Source organism: Periplaneta americana, chromosome 15 (genome assembly GCF_040183065.1).
Source record: "Periplaneta americana isolate PAMFEO1 chromosome 15, P.americana_PAMFEO1_priV1, whole genome shotgun sequence".
Taxonomy (NCBI): domain Eukaryota; kingdom Metazoa; phylum Arthropoda; class Insecta; order Blattodea; family Blattidae; genus Periplaneta; species Periplaneta americana.
Window position 1 is genome coordinate 86,065,701 of NC_091131.1, and position 23,147 is coordinate 86,088,847.

General features: G+C 34.7%; 1 protein-coding gene across 4 annotated transcripts in view; it reads right to left on the reverse strand.

Annotated features, from left to right (window-relative positions):
• Rab26 (RAS oncogene family member Rab26) overlaps positions 1 to 12,936 on the reverse strand; it is a 344,828-nt gene extending 331,892 nt beyond the window's left edge. For 2 of the 4 annotated variants that reach the window (XM_069847791.1, XM_069847792.1), the window contains exon 1: positions 12,811 to 12,891. Coding sequence is in view for 1 of the 4 variants with exons in the window: in XM_069847790.1 (XP_069703891.1) it covers positions 12,811 to 12,867 (57 nt within the window). In the remaining 3 variants the exon portion in view is untranslated. Of the gene's footprint in view, positions 1 to 12,810 lie in introns of all 4 variants that reach the window. The other 2 variants (XM_069847790.1, XM_069847794.1) reach the window with 2 other exon arrangements.
• Between the last annotated feature and the right edge of the window lie 10,211 nt (positions 12,937 to 23,147).

Here is a 23,147-nt window from a genome sequence, read left to right on the forward strand (position 1 = left end):
ATTAATGCATAGACTGTTAGTTGGGAGGCCGGAGGGAATAAGACCTTTGGGGAGGCCGAGACGTAGATGGGAGGATAATATTAAAATGGATTTGAGGGAGGTGGGATATGATGGTAGGGACTGGATTAATCTTGCTCAGGATAGGGACCGATGGCGAGCTTATGCGAGGGCGGCAATGAACCTCCGGGTTCCCTAAAAGCCATAAGTAAGTAAGTATATTACTATATTTCTCCTAGCTCAGCTTGTTAACAATTCGAAGACTGTTTGGAACCTCATAAGTGGCACCAATAAGGCATCACTCATGAGGCAACTAAGCCAGGAAATAATGGTACAGAGTGGCCAGTTCCTTGCCCCCTCCATTGCATACATCGCTGAATAGTAATATATTTCACTAATCAGACTCCTAGACCAAATGTTTATTAAATAACACATTAATATTAACTAACTACTATAGACGCAAATATATGTTGATGTTTGGTTCTTGATATCTGTTTTGAAAATATATGTTACTCAAAGTATTTTTAATTTGTTCAAACTATCTTTCAAACATTTGTGATAGACAAACTATAGGCCTAATTCTTTGTACTAGAACTTATCGAATTTGTAGTCTAGACACAAGATGAAAACTGCGTTTGGATTACTATGTACAGCTGTCAAAAGAAAAAGTGGCCGCTCTCCTGTATCAAAGTTCCCTTCGGGTATCTTCGCTACAATTCGGAGACAGGCGATGTTACATGTTGTTGGACCACGTTGCCTGATAACTAGAGTTATAATTGAAGTATACTGTGTGTTATTCGATAGCATAATGGTAGCGTTCAGGCCTCTTATTCATGAGGTCCTGCGGTCGACTACAACCTCGTGCTTTTTATGTCCTTTTTTGTTCTGCTTTTGAGAGAGACAAGCTAGACATAATGGCTCCTTTCTCTTTTATGATTATTTTAGTAATTAACATCAGGTTCATTAATATATTATGCCATGACTTTATCATTATCATTATGATATTGTGGCTGCAAATGGAAAGAAAAAATATTTTATTCTCAGTAAAATATCTTTCGTGGCATAAACATAACAAATTTACTGGCGTCGGCCTTAAAACATTCAAACAATTAATCGTTCAAAAAACAAAACAAAAGGCCACAATTCAATATTTAGTCTATCTTCCTCTTATCTCGATCATCTTGCAGTCGAATGGGCATGGAATTGACTAGTCTTTGCAAATAGCGACTGTTCTTAGACACGATATTCCAGGCATTCTGAACATACACACATAAATGTTCTGTCCATGGGCAGGTCTTACATTGCAAACCCAGCAATCTCCAATCTTTCCTATTTTCTGCCTTCCTCTTAGTCTCTGCATATGATCCACATATCCTAATGTCGTCTATTATTCTTTTCAACCAGAGACCCAACCAATTCCTTTTTCTCTTTCTAATCAGTTTCAGCATCATTCTTTCTTCACTCACTTTTTCAAACACAATTTTATTTCTTATTCTGCCTGTCCACTTTACACGCACCGTTCTTCTCCACATCCACATTTCAAATGCTTCAATTCGTTTCTCTTCATTTCGTCGTAATATCCATGTTCTTTCCCATACAATGCCACACTCCACACAAAGCACTTCACTAGTCTCTTCCTTAGTTCTTTTTCCAGAGGTCCGCAGAAGATCCTTCTTCTTCTATTATAAGCTTCCTTTATTCATGTTTGCAGTTTTCTTGGTAAGGATAGGCCTAAATGCGGTAACATCCCATTGCTTTCCGCACACCACTATCTCTTTCGCATCTTATTAAATTCCAGGGGGCCCAAGCGTGGAGATGAGGAGAGTGGATTTGACTAATTGGGCCCTCCGGACTTCACCGAAAGTCACGGCAAGGGTTAAATATTAATTCTATCAGGATGTTTGACCCGGTCAGAGACCGGGAAATCTCAATTAGCCTTTGCCCCCCGCATCCTGGACTAGCTTCTACGAATCATCAGAAGATCTTAGAGTGTGAATGGGCCAATTTTTCCAAAAATGTTTCCACACTTTTGCTCTCGTAGCTCAGCGGACGAACGTCGGAATTTAGATGTCAACGTCTCAGGTTCAATTCCTCGTTACTCCTTTTCATTTTATTGTGGTTCAAGATAGTATAATGTAATAATACAAAAAGAAAAACTAATACCAGTATTATGCAAATGGATTTTTCCAAACCTAATATTAAATTTATGTTATTTATATCGCTAAAGAACGATTACAATATAAATAACTTGAATATTATTTATACAGTATCACTAAAGAACGATAACAGTATATAAATGATAAATATCGGTTTGTTTAATTAATATGTTGCGAAAGAACAATAACAATATAAATAACTTGAATATTGTTTTATAATGCTAATGAAGGAAAACAATATAAATGATAACTTGAATATTATTCAAATCGCTAAAGAACGATAACAATATAAAAAACGTGAATATTATTCATATAGGAATTTCACAGATTTATTACAGATGTATTTAAGAAATTGTAGAAGAATAGTAATTAGTAACAGTGTCCTATTTATTCTTCTTGGAGCCAAATTTGTAACTTTTAAAAGTGTGGTTACTATGTTGAAGTGTATGTGTTGTAACGGATGCTTGATTTGTTATGTATGTGAGTCAGTTATGGGATGCTTGATGTCGTCGCAATGTCGTAATTATAGTTTGATTGTGTTTGTGTGACTATTGTGTATTAATTTATTATGTATGGTACGGAAAGCTGCATATTTGTGTTATAGAAGTGTTACGTATGTGTGTTGTTAATGTTTTTGTATGTTACAAATTGATACCTGATATTTGTTTTGCAATCGCAATGCCTAATTTACGGATTGTTTATGTTTTGTTTACATCGCGTAAGCTAATTTAATTTTCTTTTCCATTTCCCTTTATGCTTATCTTTTTTGTGTATAAAACTATAGCCCTAACATACATATGTAAAATACGGCTAACCCCCATTGGAAATACAATAATAATTATTATTCATATCGTTATAATACGATAACAGAATACAAATGATGACCTGAATTTTATTCATATCTCTAAAGAACGATAACAAAATATAAATAACGTGATATCCATAAAGAACGATAACTGGATATAAATGATAATTTGAATATCATTTACATCGCTAAAGAAAGATTAAAAAAATAAAATGAAAACTTGAAAAAGGCCCGAACCCACGACCTTTGAATCATTAAACAAGCACTCTACCGCTGGTCTACGAGGCGTAGATATGGGACACTTTCATAGTTCGGGAACTGCTTGTACAAGCACATGCATCGTGTAACATCGCCGCGACCCGAAGTGGACTTTGAAAATATTCGCTGTTCACGAGTGCGGCCACTTTTTTTTTTGACAGCTGTACATTACCCCTACTATTTTTCCCTCAGTTCTTATTTCCTGATGAAAAACAGAAGTTGTATGCACGAGCTATGAGCTTCCCACACATGCAATGGAACTCACCTTCTGTTCTTCTTCAGGGTGACCTAAAATATAAATTTGTATACATTGAATGAATCAACCAGCTTTAAGTCTTCAGAAGTCAAAGAACATTTTCCAAGTTATTTATAACTGACTCCAATTCAGGACACTGGAGCAGGATGAGTCATTTTCATTCTCCTTCACAAATGGCCTGCTTACGGAATCATCGGTGATATCAAAGATATGAAGGCTTCATTTCAGGCGACAGTGTTCTACAGTATTCATGTCATCAAATTTGTAGGGTCTATTCCTTCTTTCTACTGACAGATGGGATATTACTGAAGTCAGGCCGTGGGCCGTCAATGAGTAAATAATAACTAGCTCGTCTTACAGCTAGTACTTTTGTTTTTAATTGATCTACTGTAAGTCCATAACTTGTTGGAAAGCCAATATAGGACGCTGGTTCCATAATGGAGGTTGAAGCTCCATTTCTTGGCCAAATTGTGAATTTCTTCGTTATCTATGAGTCCAGTCTGTTCAAGAAAAACGCAAAATGTAATTCATTATTTCTTATCAGTTTGCTCTTCTTTCTTATAACTTTTGTTTCAACGCATCAAGATGATTTTAGTTGGTTATTTAACGACGTTGTATCAACTACTCGTGTCTGGATGATTTCAGTTCACTCAATGGAGACGAAGAAGAAGAAATGTAGGATAAACATTGGTAATTTCGTGATAATTTCATGAAAATTAATTTAAAATGCAAATTTGTAAATATATCCTTATTCCGATTTTTTCATCTAAAAGACGATAGATAATTTGCTGTACAAATCTGGAGACATAAAAGATTGGACACGTTCTTGAACAAGTGCCAAAAGCCACTTTTACAACTTAAGCTTAAAGGTTGGTTATTTCGTGATATTACATTGATAATTTCGTGAGAGGTAGAAGAATTGTGGACAAATTCATGAAAGTCAAATGAAATTCTCATTTATTGTTACAAGACTTCAAACATAGTAATTCCGTCTAATATTCATAGCAAGAAAACATAGAAATACATATCAACACATAATAAGAATGAAATCAAAGTAAAAATTGAAATTGAAAAGGGATCTTCTTTGCCCTGAAAGGCTGAACACTTTTATTACGGACTTTACTATAGCCTATATTACTAGGGTAACTCCAAAAGTAATGCATAACATTTGTTTAAAAATTATATTTTTATCCTACAGCTTTGCTATTTTCACAGAATGTAGATACATCCTTTAGGAACAAAATGTCGCTTTTCCACATAATCCCCGTCCCTTTCAACTGCCTTACGTAACCTAGGAACGAGGGCCTGTAGACCAGCACGGTAAAAGTCTGGACCAACACGTCTGAGCCACTCTTTAGCAGCGTGCACAAGGGAGTCATCTTCTAACCTCGTTCCTTCAGTTTACCAAAGAGATGGTAATCGCAAGGTGCCAGTTCAGGACTGTAAGGCTGATATTTCAGTGTTGTCATTCCGAATTTTCTGATCTGATCTGTGGTCTTGTGACTGACATATGGCTGTGCGTTGTCGTGCAATAGCAGAACATCCTGCTTCTCCTGATGTCGTCGAACACAACTCAGTCGAGCTTGAAGTTTCTTGAGAGTTGCCACATACGCGTCAGAATTAATGGTGTTCCGTGTGACATGGTGTCCACAAGCAAGAGTCCTTCTGAATAGAAAAACACAATAGTCATAACTTTTCCTGCCGAAGGTGCACTTTTGAATTTCTATTTCGTTGGTGAATTTGCATGATACCACTCCATTGTCTGCCTCTGTCTCCGGTCCAGAATGGTGGAGCTATGTTTCATCTTCTTTCACAATTCTTGCAAGTAAGTCATCTAGCACTTATCACTGGCACTTAGCATGATAACAAATCAAACAGAAGCTACACTGAACCCATTGCGTCTCCCTTTTCTTTTTTGTTATCACATCTTATCTTCAGACTTCTAAAATTCGTATTGTAATACAATTTTTAAAATAATATAAAATGTAACGCTTAATGCTCAACAAAATTTCGCCTCAAACAGCTAAGATTTCTATCAGTAAAGCTAAGCCTATATGGCGACTACAGCTGTATCTAAAATTCCAAAAACATTTCCTAAAATTTCATTAAGATATAATAAATCATTGTACCAAATACTATATGCTTACCTTTAGTAATAAGTCTGTAATGTAATTACAAACATTCCACAAAATTTATACGCCTGACAAATCGACGCTAACTTGCTCTCTCTAAACATAAAAGCTCACTGAAGCAGCTACAATAGTCACACAAAGCATAGCTGTATGTTTCTGGAAACCGGACAACATATGCAATCCCTTGGTTGAAATTTGAATCTCGTGACAAAATTGATTAGTTTACGAAAGAGCGAAGAAAAAGTATCACTAAATAACCACTGCCACGAAATAACCAATGTTTACCCTATATCCATTTTTCGATATAATCTCAGATCATCCAAGACAGATCTTCTTAGTGTAACTTAAGGTATAGAAAAGTCGCCTTGATAGTTCCGTTGGTAGAGTGCAGGCATAAGACCACCGTGGACCCGAGTTCAATTCTCGGCAGTGGCGGAGTTGTATTTGTGGTGGAAAAAAACCAAGGTTTTGAAGGTTCTTCCTTTTTTCCTCCTTCATTCCACCAAAAATCTCCACAATTCCCCTTTCATCATCACCTAAGTCTCGAAAAATAGGACATCTCTTATGTTTGCGTGACGCCGAATCTTTCGTCCGCCACAGCGGATGTTTTTCGCGATTTGCCCGAAGAGTGGTCTATGGCAGTGCTGATGTATTCTAAATCAATCTTAACGAGTGGCGAGTTTTTTTTTCTATTTCAAAGATTCTGTTATGAACATAATAATCAAGTAGCGTACCGGTGTATACTATTTCTTGCACGATGATCGAAGTTTAAATTTAAATGAATATATTTTATGAACTTGCTTCTTAATTTTATACATTGCACAAAAATATAAAAAGCTTAATTTGAATGCATTGAGAATTGGTTGTGTGTAATCTTTTGTTGGCCACTTTATTAAACAACATTGTTATTTACTTGTTGAGAACTGGTTGTATGTGATCTTTTTGCAAGGTAATTTACTTATCGCACGGTCATAACATAACAACATTGTTATTTCTAAGATTTCTATAACAACAAATCATCGCGTGGTATAATCAACTTATGGCAGGTCAACAACAACGGTAAGTACGAAATAATGCATCATCGTGCAAAAAATTATATGCTACAAGTGGGAAGCGGGAATTTTAAATATCAATTTTTATTGAATGTCGTAAAAGATAAAAAAGAAAACATTAATTTTTATTTGTTTTATGCAAATCTGGCTTTCAGGTAGAAGGTCCCTGTGAAGCAGGCTTAAATAATTTCAAGGGAAAAATTGTTCCGGGGCCGGTTATTGATCCCAGGACCCTTCGCTTAGCGCACGAATGCTGTACCGACTGAGCTACCCCAGGAACCATATACAACACCGTCACAATTCTTCCCTTTATATCCACACAACTAGACAAGACAAGACGCCAGAACCCAACTTTGAGTGCACACAATCCTGTTTGACTTAAATTGTGGCTTTCTGTTAACGTACCTACAGTAACAAAATATATATTATGCAAATCTGGCTTTCAGGTATAAGCTCCCTGTGAAGCAGGTTGAATAATTTCAAGGGAAAAAATGATCTGGTAAACTATTCAAAACATAGCAAAGTGGTATTTGACTTTTTGTTGTTCTTTACTGAAGGCATCATCCACTAGAATTAATTGCATTACTTACGTTTCCCGCTGTATATCCAATCTTCAGAACTTAGAAAAGAAGTCATTTTCCTTCTTGCTTTTAATATTTATCAATATATCATTCGATAGTTTTAAATACAAATAGTTGATGCTTACTGCTGAACCTTGAGGGAGGAGCGAGTTGCGGACTGTGTGAATCAAAACACGACTTAAACTAGTCTTTGTTTTAATAACTCCCGCTGCTCAACAATCGACAAAATATAAAGCAGAATGAGAAATGCTGAATATAAACATAATTGTATAAAATAAATATAATTACCATAATTTGTTAATATTCCGCGGGATTTGTAACTTCTTTTGTTCATACTCACCATCCCAATACGTTTTCTTGTAAATTTAAGCAATTAAGCAACAGAACGATCTGAACTGTGGCTAAAGAGAACTAAATAATGTAACTCAGGAAGCTTAACTTACTTTTGCTTGATCTTCTTTTCATTTAAAATAATTTTTGTTGTTGAATCATTTTAATTTAGTTATGTTTTACGCAAATCTGACTTTCAGGTAGAAGCTCCCTGTGGAAAAGGCTTGAATAATTTCAAGGGAAACATTATTTGCAGCTATGTACTTGTAGGAGTTTCATTGTCAAAACAAAATTAATGGTTCACTGAACTTGTAAACATTTATATGGTTAAGTACTCTTTGTCCCTTGTGGCAGCTCACGAATAGTGAGAAGATTTCTAAATTTCTAAAAATTTGAGAGCAAATAACATATTTATTCCTTTTTCACTCTGTGTTCTTTAAGTTATAACAGAACATATTCACAATAATATTGATGATGTACGATTTGTTGAGTGGGAGAGGGGATTTCCAAGCATAACTGGTTTAGGGCTGCAACATCTTAAAAAAATCCTTCACTGAAACTGTTGTAGGCTATCTATCTGTAGTTTAAGACTTAAAAGGAAAGTCCTTCTCGTTTTCAATATTTAGTAACGTCATGTTTGAGAATTTAGAATAGACATTGTCGATGCTGAACAGAGGACGAGTGAGAGAGAGAGAGAGACCCCCCCCCTATGAAAATAATACCACATACGACACAAGACAAATGTGAAACACTTAGTTCCTACTGCAGAAAAAGAAATCTTCATCTTTCTCCTGAGAATCGAAATTGGGTCCTCTGTATTGGTAGCTATAAACATGAGCACTTTACCCATAGTAAAGAATATGAATGAATATTGCCTTCCATTATTAACTTCAAGATGTCCACCACGAGGTCGACATATTAAACGGCCGAGGAAATGCTATAAAGATCAAGAGAGTATTAAGATTTTATAGCGACAGGACATAGCTTTTATATTCGCTTATAAATGTTTGTTAACAAGTCCTTATTAAAGCATTAATTATACTGGATGATAATGTCTTGACTGAATTGAATCATATGAGATTATATTGGAACTCTTTCGGGAAATTAAATCAATGAAGCTGTTATCATTAAGTAACAAATCAGATGACGTTACGATATTATCTACTTTATACACGTCATAAGAGGGATACAAGTTTACGTTACTTGCCAAAGTTGCTTGTTTAGTAACCCTTAAAGATAGTGTCGAGGAAGACTTTTAATACAGAGTTGAGCACAAATAACCGGTCCGCCTCATCTTGCCAGACATCCGCACTCATCTGGTCTGAAAATATTCTTTTTCCTATACTGAAACTATTTCTCCTCCTACACTTAGTCATTCCACAGTTTCATTTTCACTTTCATTATATCGCATTAATTAATTGAGGGAAACGTTTAATCTAAAACCAAGCGAGATGAGGAGGGGCGGTTATTCGTGTCCAACTCTGTAGTTGGTAATGTGAAGTCCTGAAGTGGGGGAATCTGTTAGTCACAATCCATTATTACCGATTACACAACCAGTCTGTGTGGCAGATGACTAGCACAATTTAATATTGATGTGAATGAGAATTTGTTAGTAAATTTTGTCTGGAGCCCTCACCTTGAGAAATAGCGTGCTGTCATTTGTAAATTTCGAAGAAGACTTGTCTTGCTAAGAATTTCTACTGTCTAAAAAATTTTGAAGCTATGAACCTCAAATGTACCGTCAACGCGGGCTACTTGGACCCTTAAGGTGTTACTTGAACCCAGAAGGAAAAAATGTTTACTTACCATTGGAGTAACTTAGGTGAAAATATTTGTACAGATGAAAGTTTGCAGAGAAAAAAAGACCACAACTTTCGACATCAAACTGTTATTTTACATCGACGAAAACATTTTTTTCTTCTGGGTTCAAGTAACACCTTAAGGGTCAAAGTAGCCCGCGTTGACGGTAGCTAATGACAAACATCGACTCTATTAACTCAACTATCAAGGACTACCCTATTTACTTACGTTATAAATACATTCAAGGAGGTACTATACTGCGTGTACTTTGTACTACTTTCTACAAATTGTATAAGTTGTTTCAACAAAACGGGTGTTTTTGTTTTCCGCGCGAAATTTTCTTTCGCGTTATTGCCAACATTTATTGACTGTCATTTGTTTAACAAAATTGCTCAAATTTCATGAACATGAAATAGATCGTGTAGTTGCTGTTAAGACATTTTAAATAAATGGTAATTTTGCAATCGCTGCTAAAAGAGAATATCGGAGTCATTTACATCTTGGAAGGCATGATCCCATTCCATCTGAACTGCAGTAGGATTTCAATCATTCATACTGTAGTTTCTTCCAAGAGCAAGCTTTTCACTGCAAATCCAGCATTCTCCATTTTTTTTTCTATTTTTCGCCTTCCTCTTAGTCTCCGCATACGATCCATGAATCTTAATGTTGTCTATTATCTGATATCTTCCTCTGCTCCGAACGTTTCTCCCGTTTACCACTCCTTCCAGTGCATCTTTCAATGGGTGCAAAATTTTGAAGCGACAGGAAGTGCTTTGAAATAAAACTACCGGTAGTCTTCTGAACACACCCAAGAAACAACACACACAGTCAGAAACCTTGCTATACAAAGTCCAAAAGATCTGAAAGTAGATCTCAATCGTTTCTGTGCATAGAATCTTACGAGAAGATTTAAAGTTACTCCGTACAAAATACAGATTGTCCAGCAGTTAAATGGGGATGATTTTGAACAGAGAATGCATTTAAATGTTGATGTTTTGAATAATATTAATTAAGATCATGTGTAATTGCCGTCTCGTCAGTGAGGATAATCGAACCTCACTTTTTTAGAATGAGCAAAGGATGAATAACCACAGCAGCATCTGCCAAACATGATAGACACATTCCTCGAACAAGAACTTGCAAGAATCATTACATAGATATAATTCTGGTTTCAGCAAGACAGAGCTACGTTGCATACAGCGAGAATTTCCATGCAAGCAGTGCGCCAAATTTTCGGTAGCTGAAGTCTCCGCCATTCGGGCACTAGGAAACCCGAGAATTTCCTCCTTGCGCTTGTATTTTGCACTTAAATAAATTTTGATTGTCGACATTCCTCAAAATATTCAAATCTATTTTTTCACCATTACGTACGCAATTTAGGCTGTTCAAACACTTCAATTTACACATACTGTGTGCCTACAGTGTGATAAATTATACAAATTGTAGTTTTTATTGTAGTTAAAGTTCTTATTTTGAATGTAGACCCAGCTATTAATTAAACTATCAAATGTAATTTCATATTTATTCAATTATTTCTTAAATCCCATACATAATTTTAAATTTCAGTCAGTACTTAAATTTTCACTGTAATTATTTAAAATTTCAGTCATTACTTGAACTCCTGGTTATAATATAAAATATCAGCCATTATTTACACTTTGCTATAATTTAAAAGCTTAGTTATTAATAAAACTCTCATTCCCAATTATATTTAAAATCTCATCTCAGTCATTTTAGGCACTTAGCCATAGTTTAAAATTTCATCATTATTAAAAACCTGAGTTATCATTTAAAACTACAGTCATTATTAAAATTCTATAAGACTCAAGACATCCATCATTATTTAAATTACGAGATATCATTTAATATCTCGGCTATTAGGCCTATTTAAACTTTCAATTTTCATCCCAAACCTGTCATTATACAAACTCTCAGTTATCATTTGAAGTCTTCAATATTATTTAAAATTTACCATTTAAATTATCTGTAATTTAAATCGCAGTTTAAGCTCTCAGTTGTCATTTGACATCTTAGCCAATATTTAAATGTTTAGTTCTTAATTAAAACATAAAATCATGTTAAATACTCTAATAGTACTTAAAATTTCAAATATTGTTTAAACTTCAACTGATCATTCATTCAGTTGGTTGTTATTTTAAATTTTCAAGGTCACTTAAAATTTGTCATTATTTCAAAATTTAATTACTATTTGTCACAGCCATTACTTATAATTTAAATACTTCGGCGTTGGGAAAAACACGGAAAATTTTCCGAAACACACTGCAAGAAGGCGTATGATAGTAGGACTCCATAATGCCAATACTTTCTCAACTTCAGGACTAGGAGATCAGGATTTATTTTCAACCTCGAGCTACGTTCATATCCAGGAAGGAACCCGGTACTCTGAGGTAACTATTCAGGAAGTTATAACGAAAAGGAAAATCCGTTGCCTTCGCCCGGTATTGAAGCTTTGCTCCTTCAGTCCGTAACTGACCACCAGAAAGTAGGTTAAATATTTTAATTGCGTTATTATAAAGAACTGATTTCATCACGTTACATATTCACAACCTGTAGATTAATTCTGAGGAATTACTGTAACAAGTAATTGACTATAGTTACTGTGAACACACAGGAAGTCGTGGGAGGATTGATTGAGGAGTTATTTTCGTGGCTATACATCAATCCACATCACCACTTTAAACAAAAACAAACGTGGGGGACTCTTACAGTCCCTATAGCAATCACGTAACCTCTTTATACAACCAATAGCATCAACTAACTCAATTTTAAACCACTTTTGCCAACCAAATAAGTTGTCCTGAAAGCATATGTTCACAGAATTTGTCATGTCATATTAAAGAAGAAGAACATTTTATTTTAGAATATATATTACGTTGTACGTACAATACCAAAAAAATAATCTTAGTCTTTCTACGAGATAATTTAGATTTAACAAATATGCTAATTTTGTTGATTAATTAAAGGTTTACTGTATTATTTCACAACAATGTAACATGCTTAAAGCAAAAAATTCTATGTATTTTTAGCTACTCTAAAAGCCCGAAAATGTTATTGCGCGGAAAATAAATGAAACTATTTTCTAACTTCATAAAGCACTAAATTATTGATGTGCATACTTGAAGAAAAAGCTGCTGTGAATTCATAAACGTCTACAAATATACATTCACTATTACGTAATTGCATGCAAGCTTCCAAGTACTTACACGCATGACAATTTACAACATGGTGTTCAAAACTACCCTTGATTTATTCAATTGTTGCGTAAATAAATGAAATAAATACGCACAATTAAATATAATTACATAGAAATATACTTCTATATAATTAAAACGAATTCATATCATAATTGGGAGTTATTATTATTAAATAAACAACGTGCATTAATCTATTTCAACTATAATTAAAATTAGAACGTTAAATACCTGTCGTTTGAAAACATCTGACGGTAGACAAGCGGGATCTCGTCGTCTGCGAGACATTTCGAGACCAACGCCCGAGAAAGCTAGCGACCGACGTAAGAGCTACGTAGGCAGGTTGTAATAAAAGAGGATCAATGGTTTGTTTCCATGCTCCACCCACTCACACCCCTTTCTCCTTGCAGCCAGTGGACTAACCCCGCAAGCGAATCAATGAACCCTCCCATTCTGAAATGCGGTCATAGTCACCATATCGATCACATTTGACCCAGAAATAACTCTGAAAGCAAATTTCAGGCTTATTAATTCAATATATTTGATATTCGATATTTAATCATACGTTATCTGAGGAAACTTTTTGTCTCATGTAGGTATTGGAACTTAAAACAATGTTAGTCAAGAATGGACAAACAGGTAAATTTATTCATTCATAATGTAATTGGGCCGATCGAAATTTCGAAATTAAGTATGAAGGTCGAATAAAAGAGGTCAGAACGACAGCTGGAAAATTATCTACTCCATATCGATTTTCATCTCTGGCTTATCCTGACGTGATGGAAGGAGATGCAGTGACGTCCGTTGTATACATCTGTGGAACGTGACAAGAAATGGCGCCAAAAACAAAATGCTAGAGATTTGAAAACGATATTAATTTGTCATAATATTGCCCGTTATTATACTACCATATCTTTAAAACGCGTCTTGTACGTGAGCCAATAAATTTGTATGTATTGTCTTCTCTGTTTTACTTACATATTATTTTATTTATTCATTAAAGACATCAGCTCAAAGAATTTGAGTGACCATAAGGGTCCTGAATACAATAAACATGTACAGTATAATGTGATTTGAAATATTACAGAAAAAAGGAAGTTAACTGTTGAAGGCAAATAATATAAGTGGATTAATTAAAATAGAGATGATGGTGTAATATTTGAAGAGAATTCATCTTCAATTTCACATTTTTTGTTTAATATGTTTTCGACACAAGGGTAACTATTGAGAACAAGCAGAATTATTGTAATGAATCGAAAAAGTGCTAGATCGAACAATTTACGCTTTCACAGGAAAGAACGAGCCGTATGTTATTAAATGTCAATTGCTGTTCCTAGTGATAGGTGATGGTGGTAGTGACGACGGTGATATCTGCTCAGGTAGGAAGCCGAAATATATATTTTGCGGTGTTGACTAGCAAGTAAGTCGCCTCTTCATACGCTATGTATGCATATTTAGTCAGCAGTCCGAACTGGTTGGAACCTCATAAGTGACACCAAGAAGTTATCACTCATGAGACAAATAAGCCAGTAGATAATGGGAATAGAGTTGCCAGTTCCTTTCCTATGAGATAATGAAAATGGATCTTTACTCTAAATGTGGTCGAGGAAACGGGAGTACCCGAAGAAAATATGCCACAACACCATTTTATGTTCACCAGAATTTTAATGGACTAATCCGGAATTTTAACTCTTTTCTTCATCGCGGACAACCCATACTCTAGCCATTCGGTTAACAGAATTTCCAATTTGTTCTATTGCTTTCGACAACTAATCGAAATGTAATAGGTAAGCCTATTACATGTTCTGAGCATAACACTCTGGAAAGTAATAAAAGAAATCCCCTTAATACCGCGTGACAACAGGTGGCTTCTATGTAACAGGTGGTTTTCAACCGATGCCATTACTGTATTTGTGGTCTAAAATTATCTTCTTACGGCAAAGTGACGAGTGTCTAAAAATAGTAGATTTGCACCAATGTGTCATTTTAAAACTAAAAAAATAAGTAGGACATACCGGGATATTTAATTTGTTTCCTTCTCCGTTCACGATCATGTTCCAGAAATAACATGTGAAGTTCATTCAGAATATTCTTGTGGTCTGTTTATGAAGTGAGTGAGTGTAGGCCTATACTATGGGAGTACACAATATATAATACAATACAATTTATTAATAGTCCACAAATATAGTACAGTGCATACACTGAATAATTAAAACTAATCTATACACAATTAGTAATTTCACATAATGAATATACAACTTTATAGCGCAATTTCTATAATTTAAATATTTAATTTATGTTGTCTTATCCTGCACTTGCGTCTAGTTTTAGTGCAAGATTCTACCACTTTAGTTTATTGTAAACCTTAATATTTATTTACTTGCTTAAGTTGTATTTCTCGTTTAACTCTACAATGTGCAGCCAGTATATATAAATAATTCATTATGCTATTTTCTTCCATTCCTCTTTCACAACAGAAATATTTATACAGTTCGTATAAGCCCTCTTTATTTGGCGAGCCTTCATTTCTTAATTTAATTTCACAGTATTCTTTTGATATTCCTTCAAAACTATTAAATTTAGAAATGAAAAAGATTGCTAAGTAATTTCTAACAAAGTCCGAAATGTTATTATCATTTAGTCTTGAAAATGCGTATCTGCCAAATTTGAATTTGTTTGTTAATTCCGTGACTTTACTATCATTTATTAACTCCTTTTCATTTACTTCTTATTTTAGCTATTTTATCTGTATATCTAGTCATTATAAAAAGATGCTGGCTTGACTCCAATTTCTCCTTACTGCAGCCCTTGATTTCTTCTACATTGCACAATTCTATATCTATAACACAACAAGCAGAATCATTCATATTATATAAAACATATTTGTATAATTATCGCTTATTAAATCTTATGACAATCAATCTTTCTTATCTAAGATTTACTCATTCATTAGGTCTACTGGTTTTTCATTAATTATTACATTTCTTTCATTTTAACTAAAAAAGATAAAGACCTATTTGTTTTTGTAAATTCTTCTTATTATTATTCATTAGTTTTAATTGCTATTTCTTTATTCAATAATAATAATTTTTTACTTTGTTAATTTTTCTCGAATTTTCTAACAATTCTTGTTAACAATAATAGCTCTTTCAGGTTTCTCAATGTTTAATGGTTTTATATATATATATATATATATATATATATATATATATATATATATATATATATATCACAGAATAAATATTTAAATTATGCCAACCACACCTACAGAGACATCAACACAGATATGGAAATACTGCACATCCAACCAAAAAGCCAGAAACAACACACTAGAACAATATGAAATATACAGACACACGAAAACACACCCCAACGATATTCTCAACACACAACTCAATTTAAAAACACATACACTCTTTGACTCTACACTACGAACGCACCCACACAGGAAACAAGAGGCGCCAAGACCACCAACGACCAGTTCCGAAGATGACCGAAAATAGGTCGAAACATGTTAACAAGGTACGTTGAAATTTAACACAAGAAAGTTCTTATCATACATATTCCGAAGTGATACAGTGTTAAAAGTTGTGTAATCAAGATGTATATTTAAATTATCTCATTATTATTATTATTATTATTATTATTATTATTATTATCATCATCATCACTATTTCTTACCAATGTTTATTATTATCACGCTAACATTACTTATCCAACTTTCATTATTTACTTCCATGTTGTTTTATGGCCTAGATATTAATGTAATAACTATGTAACCAATTGTATTCAATTAGAATTAGAGTCTGGCTGGGCGAAAGAGAAGGTCTACTGGCCTTAGCTCTGCCAGATTAAATAAATAAATTATTATTATGAGTAAAATGACATTCTAGCATAATATGAATGTCGTCATTTCTTTTTCCGCATAAGGGAGATTATCTCTTTTATTTCTTAAACTCCAAATCCCAAGTCTGAACCAAGCTAGTCCAAATCTCTCTTTCATTTTCATATTATCAATATACTCACTCTGTCCCCATACTATGGGAGTAAATAAACACACAATTAAATGTGATTTTGTGTGATTTGAGTGCTCGAGCGTGTATTTACGTAAATGAATGAACTGATATGAATGTGAGTAGGAGTATGAATGAATTGGCATGAGTTAGAATAAATAAATGAACGAGTGTGTGAATAATGAACGAGTATGTGTGAATGCGTGATGTTTCAATGTGAGTGGGAATAGAATTATGATGAATGAGAATATTATATGAGTCAATGAATGTGTGTGTGTTATCACGAGTGTGGATGAATGAGTATGAATAAACGACTATGTATTGTGGATGTGGATTGTAAAGATGAGTGTGTGCGAACGAATTAACGCGTGAGTGTAATGTGCTAGTGGAAGCGCGAGTGAATGTGCTCAAATGAGTGAACGAATGCATGAGTGTCAATGGGAGTATGAGTGAATGTGTGCATTAATGAACTAGTAGGCCTATATGGAAATGAGCACTAATGTGAGAGGAGCTACGGTTAAGAGTACTGTATATAAGTTATGAGCATGAGTATTTACATGAGTGATAGAATGTGTATGAATGTGAGTGGGATTGGAGTGAATGGATGGCTGGATGGATTAATATGTGAATGGAAGTTTAAATAAGTGAGAATAAGGAGCGAGTGGTTATGTGAACGAGTTTGCGATATTTAGTATGTAAGAGTGTGTGAATAAAACAGCGAGTGTGAATGGTAGGCATAATAGTAGTGAGTGAACGGGTGTAAAATGTCAGTCGTTGAATGAGTCAGTGAGTGAAAATATTAATGAATAAATGAGCGACTGTGTGCGTGAGTGATTGTTGAAACCAGTTACTTACAGATCTGCTAATAAACTGATTGTATAAAAGTGAATTGGGGTATATATTTACCTTATATTGCGTGAGAATTATAGTTGACTAAGGAGGAAGGGAGGCTTTCAACTTCCAATGCTTTTCGCATTGTATAATTAATTTATTATCCTATCTCTGAACAGTCTCTATAATTTAAAAAAATACGTTTATTTCAAGAAGTGTACTAAGAAAACAGTAAGAGATATACGAAACATTTTGACTTCTGTAGCCATTAAAAATTAAATAAGCATGCCAAAAACAGTATAGGCCACTGAAATAAACGAGTTTCACTATACACAAATGTGGATAATTTAGACTATATTTTACACTATATACAAATGTGGATAATTTAGACTATATTTTAAAGTACCTACACCAGTAGTCAAAACCTATAAAGTGTCATTGTACAGTGGCCCAGCCGTACCTGAGACTTCGATCCTGGGCAGATGCTGCTGGCAAAGTAATTTTGGGGCATGATTTATCCCGAGTAGGTACTTCGGTCTCTCCTTCTATTCTCAATCCACATTCCTCCATAATCACCATGGGTGCCATTCATAAACATTTCGCAGCACTCGCTACGAGCGTACTAAGCTAGCCCCGGCTATCCACTGGTTACTTGTACAGAATTCAAATCATATCCTATCGCTAACACTGGTTTATGAATACGAAAAACGCTGATAATCCACCGAAAGCTCGCGCTAAAAATGTCTATGAATACGGCCCTAGATAATCATATCATCGTCTTAGAACAATCTGTGTACTCTGCAATAGAATTCAATATAGGAATTATGCCCTATTTTACCACTTCTAGTTGATATAGCCTAATTGAAAATAGTGAAACTAAAATTATTCATTGATTCTAGTTCACGTTAAGACTTTGTTTAAGAACTTAAAATTCATGTTGAATCTTTCGTACACTACTTTTAACACTTGAATATAAATAATTGATTAAATGACGATCTTATTCGTGTTAATTATGTAAGCAGCTCTGAGGAAACAGCTGTAAGCCGCACATGCTTACATAATTAACACGAGTAAGATCGCCATTTAATCAATTATTTAAACTTAAAATTGTTTAGTCGACACGTTAAAAAGTGTCAAAATTTATTTAAAAAAGGTTATATATCTTGGACAGGTTATATACCTGTTCATGGGAACAGTAGTTCGTGGGACACTGATGAAAACTCAACACCGCGTCGAAACGGGCCGTTTTTAAGTTTCTAAAATTATTATTGCCAGCACAACGTAAATTTCAGTGTCTTATATTATGTTGTTGTAAATTAACAAAAATATCAAATGAGGATCTACCTCTGCCTCTAAAACGTTACAACCTTTAAAAAACTTTCCATTCAAGAGCTGATCATGATTTCACAAGATATCACAAACAGAATGTTAATGAACTCATGTTTTCAGAGTAGGAAGTAAATGCTATAAAGAACATTATTATTTTGCTGATAAAGTGGTGTTCGGAAATTCCTCCTTTCGCCGCTAGAGCATGCGAAATATCACACCTTATGGATAGGCCACCAATTGTGCACGTAATACGCGCAGGATGATGTTTGCTTATTGCTTGATTGTTTTCATGTTTTATATGGTTTTTGTTTAATTTTAGTGTGGGTTTGTTATTATTTTTCTAGTAGTAGACCTTCATTTATTTTATACAGTAGATCTTTCATGGCATTTTTACATGTAATTTTACATTTAGGTATTACATTGCATTCATTATTGTTCAAAGTGGCGGCCACCGATCTCGTTGCAAAGATGACAACGACGTAACATGTTTTTTGGACCCTGAACACCTTTAATCGCCACGATGGCAGCATGAATCTTGACCATCAGAGCCTCCTCGGACTCCACTGGGGTCTTCATGTACTCCACTCTTAGAAAAAAGTCTAGGGGATCGAAATCAGGTGAACGTGATGGCTGTAGTACAGGCCCCCATTCTACCAGTTACATCCAAATGTTTGGGTGCCGTGCTTGTGTAGCTACTACATGTGAGATGTGAAGAGCTGCTTCATTATGTTGGAACCGTATTTGACAACGAATTTTGAGAAGCACTTTATCGAGAAGTCCAGGCAGTGTTTTTGTAGGGTGAGGTACATTCCATCATTGAAACGAGGAGAGCATATGTAAGGGCCGACGAGCACATTCCCCCACAATCCCAGTCCACAAATACACTGACTTTTTGGTCCTTATTTTGTTTGTTAATCGGCTTTATCATTACATTTCACTTCAATTTATCCAGAAACACAAAGTTCTGTTTCACCAGATGGTGTAGATTTGAAAATTTTTCAAATCAATTTCTTTTGTTATCACTTCTCCGTCGCCATCACAGGCCATCTTATAGCATTAGAAAATATTTATTTATTTACTTATTTACATATGCATTTGTTTTTTTACTTACGCTAACTTATTTATTTACATTCTTACTTATTTATTTGCATATTTATTTATTTATTTATAGAAAATTAATAAATAAACGAAAAATGAACGTATTACTAAAGGAAAATTTGTAGGGATTGATATTATTGAAGATAAAATAATTTCACGCACGTTCAGTTAAAGGCTGTGCAAGGGAAGATAGAATTGAAAACATGAAAATTTACGCAAGACCTTGAAATTTTTGCAATAACCAGGAACATAGCAACATATAGACAAAACCGGAAAGATCACATGTACTAAATGAAAAATATATCCTAAACAAATAATAGAATGCATGCCAAGAGGGAGGCGAGATGTAGGCAGGCCTAGGAAGCGATGGGAATGAAAATGATGAAAATAATTTCACTCAGATTACTCGAAAATAGATCTATAGATATAGGTTGAGAATAGTAAATCTATATAGCCTATTGAATGAGACGTAATTTGAATAATTGGAGTGAAAATTATCGACAGAAAGCTGGAGGAGAAATATTCAGAATTCTGAATAAAAATAGGTAGATGTTATTTTGTTATGTAAAATACTTAAATAGACTATTAAAAATGAACAAAAAAAATTCGGGATATATGTGAAACATTCATTTTGCTTTTGTCAGTTTATGGATCAGGAAATTGGACATCAAGCAAAACAAATAATTAGATCTTAATATGTGGCTTTTGAAAACAAAATTTAAGTATAATTATAGGACCTATATTTTAGGACAACAGATGGCCAATTTAGAGGAACAAAGACGTCAGAACAATACAAAACTAACCGGACATGCTAGTCCTCATTCGCGGCCGCAGATTCAGATGGTCTGGCCATATATTAAAAAATTAAGGCTAATTACATCAAGCCCTCCTGAGATATCCAGGTGGAAAGAGACGATTCGGACGACCTCGACTTCGTTGGAGAGACCAGGTGCTCCAAGATCTCCAGCAAGGTGGTGAGACGCAAGAAAGAACCGAGGACAGGAAAGTATAGCAATTATTATTGGGAGAGTTCAATAAGTTTTTAGATTTGGATTAATAATAGTAGCTGTGTAATGGTAATTACTTGTCATCCGTAAGTACTCTCAACCGAGTATGTGAGTACTAACTTTGGTGGTTTATTCTTGCACCTGTCATCAATCATCAGTTCCCTGCTTTTATCAGAGTGGTAGAAAAACTTTCGAATGAATAAATGGTAATATCCCAAATAAAATTGATGAAGTCTTTTCTAGCTATCAGAAATTGTACTTGACAGAATTTCGACAGGAGTTTCCGATTCGAAAATCCGCTACAGTAGCTATTTGACTAAAGGTTTTCGGTCACCATATCAACTTTAAAACTTAATTTTCCTGAAATTGTCTTCCTTGTGCCACTGTATTGTTCGATCTAGAAATTATTTACAATTTTTTTATAATGCACGTGTCTTCCATTTCCTATTCTCCATTTTATCGCACAATATAAAAGAAGAGTTTATGGCCGCTACGTTTTATAGCTTTAGTCCATTTATCAAAATAATATTACTAATAAATTTCAGCTGCAAGTAATGCAGAATCGATACTACGATCTGGAAACATTCTAGATAAAGATTACAGAAACTGGTGTAATAGCACTATGTAAGTAAATGAAGCGTAATTTTCTTGTCCGCACTAAATAATCCAATCAATAAGGGAGAGTGGTGCACAGTGAGACAGACGACTTTTTTAAAATGCTGTGCTGAGGTAAGAGTTTACATTATAGAGCCATTAATTTTCTGGAATGGTATATTTATTAGTGGTTGTTAACTTTCTAAATTCATTTTGATAAAGTTATCATTCAATTTGCAATTTTTAGACATATAGCAAAAATGTGAAACCTGTGTCAGTCTGCACCAGGCATGGTGCACAGTGAGACATTGCAATTATTGACATGATGCAGAAAGACAATTTCTGGTATAAAATTAATATCAGAGGAAACTATTTTCATAAGTTTATTTACTGAAAGTGAATACATAATTATAGTTTCACTATAGTTAAAAATTATTTAAATTCACCTTTCATAAATTAAAAAGAAAACATGAATTCTTTTACAAATTTGAAATATTTATGAAACTGTGTTGAAATGTACACTCTTAGACAAAAGAAATGACCGGACTCTTGAAGCGTAAATTTGTCTAAGTTCCGTTCGGCTGTGTGCCTGATACACCAGACTAAAATCAGAATAGTAAGGACGAAACCAGTGAGATCCAAGAACATACTCTTATATCGGCAAACAACGGTTTGAACTATGTGTCATAGCTCCGTGGTAAAACTCTGACTTCACACGCAGAAAACCCGGGTTCGTACCCGCCTTCGTATAAGTATATACAGGGTGTTTAAAAATACGGGGCATAATTTCAGGTATGTATTTCCCACATGTAGACAATCAAAATAGTTCATTACAACATGTGTCCGGAAATGCTTTATTTCCGAGTTATGGCCTTCACAACATTGAAATTCACCGAAACGTTTTTCTTTCCGTAGGTCGTTGCCGTCAAAGGAGACATTAAGAGGGCACTCTGACAGTTCATTCCGAGGCGAAGGTTACATTCAGTGTTGTGTAGGCGTTAGACTGTGCGACATGTATTCAAATCAAGAGCTGGCAGAGATACACTTCATGTACGGTAAGGCGGACGGCAATGCTGCGCTGGCTCGTCGTTTGTATACCTTATTTTATTTCATGGAGTGCAGTTTCATAGAAAGGACTTTGCCGACAGCCCTTCTACTGCCCACTACTAATTGATTGTCATAAATAAATGTCTTCCTTACTGTAACGGAAATCTTGTCTTCTTCTGTCAGTAACCAATCACAACCTTCGTTCAGAAGAATTGACAGACTCCCCTCAAATCCACGTGGAGGCAGAGTTGTCGCATCTTTTCCGAATTCCAAGAATCCTGTCAGACTGATTTCGACTGTCACCAGGATTGTGGCAACTGTGCAATGTTGGGACGAGGGGACAGGATGGAATTGTCAGAGATATTTGTGCAGGAAGTCATAAATCTGTAAGTGAGTGTTCAAAGGAGCCACAGAACTGCACTCCTTGAAATAAAATAAGGTATACCCACAGCGACAATGTCCAGATCGGAAGACATTTGTACGTCTCCATTACCGTCTGTGCGAGTATGGAAAATTTAACTCTCTTGGTTTGGGAAGGGGACGACCAAGATCTACAACTCCAGAAGTACAGGGGGAGATTCTGGAGGCTGTGAACATGACTCCTATCAGCACACGAAGGATAGCGTTGCTAGTCAATGTTCCTCATACG